Here is an 11065-nt window from a genome sequence, read left to right as displayed (position 1 = left end):
TTTTTTTTTTTTTCCTTTTTTTGCCTTCTCTTACTGTGCTGATCTTGCATTTTCTGTTTTGGAGATCACTGACTCCTTCCTATAAGAGTAAGTAGTGCTCTTTCATATTTTCAGCTTTCTCTCTTCTTCCCGATATCGTTAGAGCATAATTTTGGTTCAATCAATATTCAATGCTTATATCATAATTACTTTTCGTTTTCTGCACAATTTTGTCTTTCTTGAAGTTAATAATTATCCTTTTTCCTTTGATTTTTTAGTATTTAACATTGTTATTTCACTCTGGAACTCTCAATTGTCTAAATTTTCTTCTGTTTTAGTTACTTTATATATTCTCGAATTTCATGCTCTAGAATAAATCTGCTAAAGCTCCATTCTGGTCTGGTTGTCCCCCATTCCAGCTATGGAGCTGTCATCCTAGAAAATCCCTTTATCATCATGGGCCTCTTTGCTTCTAAGTTGACTCCATTTCCTAAATTCAACTTTTCCTAGTTTGTTACTCCCTCTTTTGGTAGGGTACATTCTCCCATAGCTTTCCAAAGAACAGTGCATGGGAGATATATATTTTTTGAAAACTTGCATTTCTGAAAATGTGTGTGTTTACTTCTTTCTACTTACATTTGATAGTTTGTCTAGGTTTAGAATTCTGGCTTGGAAATATTTTTCCTTCAGAACTGTGAGGTATTATTCCAATACTGTCTAGCTTCCTGTGCTGGTAAGAAGCATCAATCTGAGTTCAGATCCTGTTTAGGTGATTGTTTTTGTTTAATCTCTGGATGCATGTAGGATCCCTTTAAAAAAATTTTTTTTGGCAACAGTCTCGCTGTGTCACCCAGGCTGGAGTACAGTGGCACAATCACAGCTCACTGCAGCCTCAACCTCCATGGGCTCAAGCGATCCTCCTACCTCAGCTTCCTGAGTAGCTGGGATTACAGGCATGTACCATCACACCTGGCTAATTTTTTTAGTTTTTGTAGAGACAGGGTTTTACTATGCTGCCCAGGCTGGTTTCAAACTTCTGGACTCATGCAATCTTCTTGCCTCAGCCTCCCAAAGTGCTTGGATTACAGGCATGAGCCACTGTGCCCAGCCAGATCCTTATTTTTATACCTAATGGTCTGCAATTTCTTAACACTGTGCCTTGATGTGCATTATTTTAACTCATCATGTTTAGCATTCAGTGAGTAGGCGCTTCCTATCTGAAAACATGAGTCTTTCACTTTTGGGAAATGTTCATGAAGCTTTGAGGATTCACTTCCCTCCATTTTTCTGTTCTTGTTCCCTGACATTTATATTTTCTGATACTGTACCTCTTGGATTGGCTAATTTTCTTCTTTATTTTCCTTCTCCTGTCCTCTGCTCTCTTTTTAGGTAACTTACTCATCTTTTTCTTCTAATCTTTCTACCATCAAATTTTATTTTTAGGAGCTTGTTTTGCTTTCTAATTTTTTTTAAATAAAATTCTGTCTTGTTTAGAGGATATAATATTTTGTCACCCTGAGGATACTGATAATTTTTAAATTTTCCCATTATCCTTGTTTTTTTCCCCAATATGTCTTTTTCTGTTTGTCTGCTTTGGTCTTTTATGAAAATCTTTCATAAAGAGACTTTCCTCATATGACTAGTAATCTTCAAGCATTTCTCACATTTAAGGGTTAAGAACTAGAGAAAATGATTGGAAGCTATGAGCGTGAGAGTGGGGTTTGCCTCCTCTGAGCATCACCGTACAAGCCTTTAAACTTCCTATTTTCTAGCACCTCTGTCCTCAAACTATGTCTGGTGTCTCCCAGCCTAGAAACACTGTTTTATTCTGTTCAAAGAATATCCCAACTGGCTTCGAGGAAGGGTAGTCATCCAATTACCTCATGGCTGAAAAGATCACATGGTTAATAGCATTTTTTTTAAGTAGATAATTTGGTCCATCTACATTTAATGTAGTTTTTACCTTTTTTTTTAAAGTGATTGGGGCAGATTTAGCCCCCAAACACTTAGTCTCATCACTCTCATCTCATCTTGCTTTGCTTATTTTATGTTCCTTTTCCTCTTCTTTCTTGCTTTTCGGATTTTTGTTGTTTCATTTCATCCCAACCTTACCATAAACAGGAAGTCTTTGTAGTGTTCTAATGGTTATCCTAAAATTTATATCATGCATCTTTAACTACCAACATTCCACATTAAATTTTTTTTTTGAGATAGGGTCTCACGCTATTGCCTAGGCTAGAGTGCAGTGGCACGACCAACGTTTGCCACCTCAAACTCCTGGGCTCAAGTGATCCTCCGTCCTCTGTGTCTGCAGTAGCTGGGACTACAGGCACATGTCACCACACCTGGCTAATTTTTTTTTTTTTTTTTTTTTTTGTAGAGACAGAGCCTCCCTATGTTGCCAGGGCTAGTCTCAAACTCTTGGCCTCAAGTGATCCTCCTGTTTTGACATCCCAAAGTGCTGGGATTATGGGTATGAGCCAATGTCCCCCGCTCCACATTAATTTTTAATTTACCTTCCTGCCAATCAATGTAAGTCCCTCATAACAGCTTAACTCTATTTAACAGAGCTACTGTTATTGTGCATTTTAATTCTTTCTATATGTATTTTTCAAAATCCCATGTCATGTTTGTTTCATTCTATATAAACAACATTCATTTTGTTGTACCCACCCACTTATTCATAGACTTTCTTTGCTCTTCATTCCTTCCTACACCTTAGAGTTTCTATGTGGGATTATTTTCTTTTTCCCTAAGGAACAAAATTTCCTTTCCTTTAATATAAAAACAGTCTGCCAGGTGGTGAATCCCCGGTTTTTTGTTTTTCTGAAAAATGTCTTCACTTTGCCTTAATTCTTGAAGGATATTTTCACTGTGTAATGATTTCTAGGTGGCAAGTATTTCCCATAAGCAACTTTCATAGGTCATTCCACAGCCTTGGGATCTTATTGTCACTGAGGAGCCTCCTGTCAGTCTGTTGGTCGATTCTTTGAAGGAAATCTTTTTGTTCTGGCTGCTTTCATATTCTTCTCTTTGTGGTGATTCTGAAGCCTCACAGTAATGTGCCTAGATGTAGATTTCTTTTTATGCATCCCACATGGGTTTCTGCGAGCTTTTTGAATATTGATTGTCAATCATCAGTTCTAAAAATAACTCAGCCATGAGGCCAGCACATGTTGCCTCTGCTTCATTCTCATTTATTCTAGGACTTCAATTAAAGATCTATCAATGAAATGTATGTCCCTTACCTATTTTTTTTTTTTTTTTGGTCTCTCTGTGCTGCATTCTGGATTGTTTCTTCAGAGATATTTTCCAGTTGATTAATTCTCTCTGGTCTAATCTGCCATAAGCCTCATTCACTCAGGTTGTTTTTTGTTTTTTTTTTTGAGACAGGGTCTTGCTTTGTCACCCAGGCTAGAGCACAGGGGACCAATCATGACTCACTCCAGCCTTGACCTCCCAAGCTCAAGTGATCCTCCCATCTCAGCCTCCTGAGTAGCGAGGACTACAGGCATATGCCAGCATGCCTGACTAATATATATATATATATTTTTAAACTTGTAGAGATGGGGGTCTCACTACGTTGCCAGGGCTGGTCTCAAACTCCTGGGCTCAAGCAGTTCTTCTACCTTGGCCTCACAAAGTGCTAGGATTACAGGCATGAGCCACTACACCCAGCCCACTCAATTCTTACAGATTACTACATTTTTCAATTTTAGAATTTAATGGTACTTGTCTAAGTTTTCAAGATTGGCTTTTATCTCTATAAATATAATAAGCATATTTGTTTCATAGCGTTTGTGTTATATCTAGGGATTCAGTATGTCTGTTTTTCTTGTTTTCATTGGTTTTGGCTTCTGTTGTTATGTCTCTTTATGTGCCTCATTATCTTTTTTTATTTTTCCACTTAGGTTGTACTTGAAAATTTATAAAAATAATTTGAGGACTAGGATAGTATTATCTGATTTCAGAGAAATTTTTATTTGCTTCTACTGGGCGCTTGTGGGCACTGGCAGTCCCGAACAGAGGCCTGAGGTTTTCTAAATCACCCATTGCTGCTGCAAACTATACCCCCAATCCAAGGTACAGCACTTTAGGGTTTCAGTCCAGAGTGGGAGGTGGTGCCAGACTTGGACATGGTGCTGATCTTGTCCACCTTCCATGAAAAGCACAGCTGTACCTCTTAGCCACTTTCTTCCTGGTCTGTTTCCACTGTAAAACTGGCTTCAAAAGCTGGCTCTGTGCCTTAGTTCCCTCCCTAACCTTGGTCCAGAATTCCTCAATATTCCATTAGAGTCAGTATCTTATCCCTTTGACCCTTTTATGGTCTTAAAAAAAAATTTCATCCAGTTGTTACAGTTGCTGAACTAGGTCATTCAAATATTAACAGTTTTTTTTAAGTTGCTTTATAAACAGACTTTCAGCCAATCCTCCTATTTTTAGGCTCATTTCTACCTCAAATGCCAGGTCATTTTATTTTATTTTTTTGAGACAGTCTCACTTTGTTGCCCAGCCTGGAGTGCACTGGCATGATGATGGCTCACTGCAGCCTGGACCTCCCAGGCTCATGTGATCCTTCCACCTCAGCCTCCTGCCTAGCTGGGATTAGGGGCGTGCACCACCACACCTGGCTAATTTTTTTAATTTTTGGAAGAAACAAGGTCTCACTATGTTGCCCAGGCTGGTCTCAAACTCCTGGCCTCAAGCAATCCTGCCTCAGCCTCCCAAAATGTTGGGATTACAGGTGAAAGCCACCATGCCTGGCCAGGTCATTTTTAATGTCCATGTTTATGGTATCCCTGTTATTAAAGTTAGGACTTTAAAGGGTTACATAAAAATAATCAACTGCTAAATTCCTTAATACTCAGATATGATATAAAAAACGGTTTTGCTGAACTTAGAACAACCATTCGACTCAGCAACCCTATTATTGGGTATTACTCAAAGGAATATAAATCATTCTACCATAAAGACACATGCATGTGTATGTTCACTGTAGCACTATTCACAATAGCAAAGACACAGAATTAACCTAAATGCCCATCAATGGTAAAATGGATAAAGAAAACGTGACACATACACACCATGTGTATAAATAAAAAAAAATCCTATGCAGCCATAAAAATGAATGAGATCACGTCCTTTGCAGTAACATGCACGGAGCTGGAGGCTATTATCCTAAGTGAACTAACACAGGAACAGAAAACCAAATACCATATGTTCTCACTTATACATGGAGCTAAGTGATAAGAACTCATGGACACAAAGAAGGGAACAACAGACACTGGGGCCTACTTAAGGGTAGAGGGCGGGAAGAGGGTAAGGATCAAAAAACTACCTATCGAGTACCATGCTTATTACCCAGGCGACGAAATAATCTATACGTAAACTCCCCTGCAACACACAATTTACCTAACAAACCTTCATATGTACCCCTGAAACTAAAAAAAAAAAAGTTAAAAAAAATAGCTTTGTTAAAATCAGCAGAAAAGTATTGCCTTTCCTGCCCTCATGCCTTTTAGGCCATAGAAATGTTACTGAATAGAACATATTGATTTTGAACATTATCAAGTTCTAGAAAGAGATCATGGATGATAGGACAGTTTCTATTATAGAAGTTAGGTCTCAAGAGATAACAGGAAAACATGAGGGGCAAAAAGAGAAAAATATAGAAAAGCACTAGGATATTCACAGACTAAATACCTTCTTTACTCTGACAATAGTTATACATGCTTGCCTGATGCCAGCCTATGTAAACTATAAGACTACTTGTCATATCTTAATTAGAGCCTGCTGTCAGCTAGTCAGGGAAAGACCTACCAGAAGAAAAAAGACACAAGTGCAAAAGAAAATCATATAAAATTCCTGTTTTACTCAATATAGTCTTGCTCAAAAGAAAGAGACAACTGAGGATTACCAGAAATTTATGGAAAATACAGCACAAAGGAAGAAATATTAAAAGGTATCCTAATAATTCTCCAGAAAAAGCTGAAAGAATACTGTAGCCGTTTTTATTTTTAAAGTAGTTATTTAGAAAGAGCAATTCTAAAATTAAAAAAAAGGTATTGGGAATAAAAATAAGTTGTTGAACTGAGTTAATAATAAATGGTATTAAGCAGTTATTATTAATTTCCTTTGGTGTGATACCAGTATAGTGGTTGTATCTTAAAAAATGAGAACACCTGGCCGGGCGTGGTGGCTCACACCTGTAATCCCAGCACTTTCGGATGGGCGGAACATCTGAGGTCAGGATTTCAAGACCAGTCTGGCCAACACGGTGAAACACCATCTCTACTAAAAATACAAAAATTAGCCAGGTGTGGTGGTGCATGCCTGTAGTCCCAGATACTCAGAAGGCTGAGGCAGGGGAATTGCTTGAACCTGGGAGACAAAGCTATCAGTCACGATGGTAACCACCAGAAAAACTCCCAGCAAATTACTGACAACGGTTCTGGGAAGTATGATTAAGGAGGTACACCAAGGGGAGATAGAGAGGGTTACAGAATTTTGTGCCATTCTGTTCCTCTGCACTTTTACAAATCATGCAATACATTATTTCTATAATAAAAACAAATTTAATTAACAATATGAATAAATTTTCAGAGAAAATGGAGCATGCTGAATTCAATGAATTCCTTGAGTTTCCTTGTACATTTATACCAAAATTCTCTAATACTGTTGCTCATTTTAATCTTCCATTCCAAAGAATTCCATTAAGTATTTTTACATAATTAACTATTGCTCTATAACATAAATAATGACAGCATTTACCTGGAAAAATATATACATTGTTTCCTTGACCTGGTGTAAAGACTCGCCCATCTGTGAGTTTCACTGGCCCAAATGGACTGCCACTGGCAAACAAACACCTGCCCTGTTAAGAAGATGGAATAACTTCAATTTTGTTATTTTCTGTGGATGACAAAATTGGGGTGAATTCATACAAAATCAAGTCCTGGAGTAAAGTAGACCAATATATTACTTGGAAACAAAGCATAATATACTATATAACAATCTTTTCATTACAATCCTTTGTTAGAATGAGGTTTGTTTTATGTGTAGTATACATTCAATAAATAATTAATAAAGTTAAACATCATTTATTACTAAAAATTTAAAAACCACTTATTTTTAAGAAATTTAAGGCCAGGCACAGCGGCTTACACCTGCAGTCCCAGCACTTTGGGAGGCTGAGGTGGGCAGATCACTGGAGGCCAGGAGTTTGAGACTGCCTGGCCAACATAGTGAAACCCTATCTCTACTAAAAATACAAAAAATTAGCTGGGTGTGTTGGCCCATGCCTATTGTAATCTCAGCTACTCAGGAGGAGAATCACTTGAACCTGGGAGGAAGAGGTTGCAGTGAGCCGATATCATGCCACTGCACTCCAGTCTGGGCAACAGATCAAGACTCCATCTCAAAAAAAAAAAAAAAAAAAAAAAAAAGAAATTTAAAATGTAGATAGCCAATAAATATCATTCCATATTATAAAGACCAATATAAACACCTATGAATGAAGGGGAAATACCAAAACAAATGGCCGTCATTTACTGTATAACTGCTAAAACTAATAACCAAGTACTTTATATGTGTTAACCCAGTTAATTTGCCATCATGAAAACTTCATCATCATCTCCATTTCACAAATTTTAAAAAATCAGAAAACTAAGGCTATTTTCAAAGACTTTGTCAAAAGTCACACATCAAAACTGTAGTAGTTAAATCTTAATCTAGATTTTTTTGTAACTCCACAGCCACAGGTTTTCAATGATGCTGTAATACCCAGCAGTAGGCAGTTTATAACACAGGCATATGGCATGACCATAGTATCACTCCAGGAAAACAAATGGCCTGATGCCTTGTTAAAGCAGAATACTTCTCCAAATTTGTCACATCTATCCAATTTTGATACTGTGCTCTATAATGGCATATAATAAATGTTACTGGCATATTCAGTATTTCTAAGATAATTAATCGTATTATTATTCTTTATAGTATTGTAGACCCTTGGCTTTAGTGGATTTAACATTCAAGAATTTGACTCCAGGTAATCTGAAGGTCAACAATGCAGAGTAAGCATTACTTTTACAGGAAATACTTTCCATTTCAAAATGATACAAGGTTTAAGAGTAGAAGCAAGCTAACTGTGCTACTAGGGCACAGCTGACTATCTTAGACTTGCAACTCTATATTGTTTTATCATTTTCCACCTATTCTATGGATAGCTATTACAATTCTCTATCTGTTCCAAACATTACTTATGACTAAAAATTTTGTTTCTTTGACGATTAAGGTTAGTTCATGGTTAATGTCATACATGTTATCACAATAAGCACATACTTATTTTTCTGGCACCATTAATTTTAATAGTCTTATAAGGTAGATTATACAATATAGCACGTCATGGAAAAAATGTTCTCATGATATCAGTTAAGTTTGGAAATTTAGAAAGATTTTGGTTGGCCGGGCACAGTGGCTCACACCTGTAATCCCTGTACTTTGGGAGGCTGAGGTGGGCGGATCATGACGTCAGGAGATCGAGACCATCCTGGCTAACACGGTGAAACCCCGTCCCAAAAAAAAAAAAAAAAAATTAGCCAGGCCTGGTGGCGGGTGCCTATAGTCCCAGCTACTCAGGAAGCTGAGGCAGGAGAATGTCATGAACCCAGGAGGCGGAGCTTGCAATGAGCTGAGATGAGATCATGCCACTGCATTCCAGCCTAGGCAACAGAGCGAGACTCCGTCTCAAAAAAAAAAAAAAAAAAAAAAAAAAAAAAAAAAAAAGACAGATCTTGGGAATCTCTTCAATAATGACAACATTCTATAGCAGTTCATGTTCTCCAGGTCATTATCCCTGCCTCCCCTGCCCATTTAACCCAATAATTAATCCAGGGCTTAAACGTGGCCAGGTTTTAATAATAGTATATTCTTATTCTGAAGTCCAAGTTGCCCTACGTAAGCAGCTGACAATTCAACTATGAAGATTTTTTTTTTGTCAGTATTTTTCTCGCTGAGCAGCAAAGGGTGTTGGAGTAACATCTCCACAGTGAAAACAAAAGGGGACTAAAAATTTAACAGGTGATGACTACTCAAAATTCTATGCCATTATTTCATGTAACACTAACAAATAATTTATGTAAAAGTAAACTATGACACAATGCTCTTTTTATTATTACTTTTTTTGAGACAGGGTCTCATTCTGTTGCCCAGGCTGGACTGCAGTGGCACAATCACAGCTCACTGCAGCCTCAACCTCCTGGACTCAAGCAATCCTCCCACCTCAGCCTCCCACGTAGCTAAGACCACAGGTGTGCAACACCATGCCCAGCTAATTTTTAAATTTTTTATACAGACAGGGTTTCGCTATGTTGCCCAGGCTGGTCTCAAACTCATGGGCTCAAGTGATCCTTGATCTTAAAACTGATGAAATACAGTATATCAAACTAGTCTCCTTGGGGAATTTTTATGTATTCCAATAATGTACATTTATTACAATATTTATTAAAAAATAAAATTCTTAAATGAGCAGTCTTCTGGTGATACACTACTACTGCTCGAAATACTTAAATTTTTTATATTTTGGAAATGTCAACGATCCATGATGCATTTAATATACTTACCAAATAGTCATTGTAGATGACTAAGATTTAATTTGGGGAGCAATAATCATTAGTTTTAAGTAGTAAAGCCTGGTGAAGAGGACACGCAATCAAACTAAAAGTAATAAAAAGATAAGACAGTATACTAAAGAGACTAATTTTTAAGTATCTGTATGATGATTCTGTGATTTATTTAGAAGAAGAGACTTCAATAATTATTATATCAGTTGGAAACCAACAGTCACGTCACGAGAATTTATTTTGACTAACAGAGTGGCCATATGGAAGCAAAAGAATTTTGAGAGAATACATGTGTCAACATAAAGTTTTTTTTTTTTTTTTTGAGACACTCTTGCTCTGTTGCCCAGGCTGGAGTGCAGTGGCATGATCTCGGCTCACACAGCCTCTGCCTCCTGGGTTCAGGCTATTCTCCAGCCTCAGCCTCCTAGGTAGCTGGGACTACAGACGTGAGCCACCACATCTGGCTAATTTTTTTGTATTTTTAGTAGAGACAGAGTTTCACCATGTTGGCCAGGCTGATCTTGAACTCCTGGCCTCAAGAGATCTGCCCACCTCGGCCTCCCAAAGTCCTGGGATTATAGGCATGAACCACTGTGCCTGGCCTACACAGTGTTCAACAATGAAAAAAAGAATGCCAAATATATCAAGAGTATGAATATTAAGTTCAAGAAGTTCTGAGAGTTCTGCTTTGGCAATGATTTTCTGGGTTATTTCATACCAATTTTTCCTCTGGTTACAATTTTAAAAACCAGATAAAATACATTTTTAAAAATTTTTGTAAGGAAGTAGAGACCTAACAAGATAGTGAGAGTTTGGTGTTGGGGAAGAGTGGTTTCCAAGATCCAAGAGAAGAGGGAAGCAAGATATAGGAGCCTAGCATTTGAAGCTCTTCCCCTCAAGATGACTGCTGACTTCCAAATCAAAAGCTGTGGCTGAGACCCTGAACAGCAAAGCTACCCAAAGTCTCATGATGACAGAGAGGAAAAATGGATGTTCAGGGACCATTAAAGATGAGAGGTGCTGATAAATACCTCAGGACTTTTGATGATTGATACCCAAAGCAGTGGATACCAGGAGAAAGGGCAAACTGGAAATACCCCAGGTCTCATGTGGACCACATCCTGACTGGATTATGGTGATCTACTCGAAAAAGTAAAGTCCCTTTCTCCAAAGATAACTTTAACCACAGCCTTAAATTATTGCTGTAGTTCTTTTTCTACACTATCCATCACTCAATTAAAAAAAACAAAAACAGGCTAGGTGCGGGGGCTCACGCCTGTAATCCCAGCACTTTGGGAGGCCAAGGCAGGCAGATCATGATGTCAGGAGATCGAGACCATCCTGGCTAACACAGTGAAACCCTGTCTCTACTAAAAATACAAAAAAAATTAGCTGGGCATGGTGGCAGGGGCCCAGCTACTCGGGGGGCTGAGGCAGGTGAAAAACAAAACAAACAAACAAACAAA

General features: G+C 37.9%; 1 protein-coding gene across 2 annotated transcripts in view; it reads right to left on the bottom strand.

Annotated features, from left to right (window-relative positions):
• The window catches only part of ME2 (malic enzyme 2, NAD(+)-dependent, mitochondrial), a 56527-nt gene that overhangs the window by 13352 nt on the left and 32110 nt on the right, over window positions 1–11065 (bottom strand). For both annotated transcript variants that reach the window (XM_011969048.1, XM_011969049.1), the window contains exon 12: window positions 6751–6853. In XM_011969048.1, coding sequence (XP_011824438.1) covers window positions 6751–6853 — 103 coding nt within the window. The remainder of the gene's footprint in view (window positions 1–6750; window positions 6854–11065) is intronic.

Source organism: Mandrillus leucophaeus, unplaced genomic scaffold (assembly GCF_000951045.1).
Source record: "Mandrillus leucophaeus isolate KB7577 unplaced genomic scaffold, Mleu.le_1.0 Scaffold87, whole genome shotgun sequence".
Lineage (NCBI taxonomy): Eukaryota > Metazoa > Chordata > Mammalia > Primates > Cercopithecidae > Mandrillus > Mandrillus leucophaeus.
Note: the sequence above shows the minus strand (reverse complement) of the source record. Positions and strands in the feature narration are given on the sequence as shown.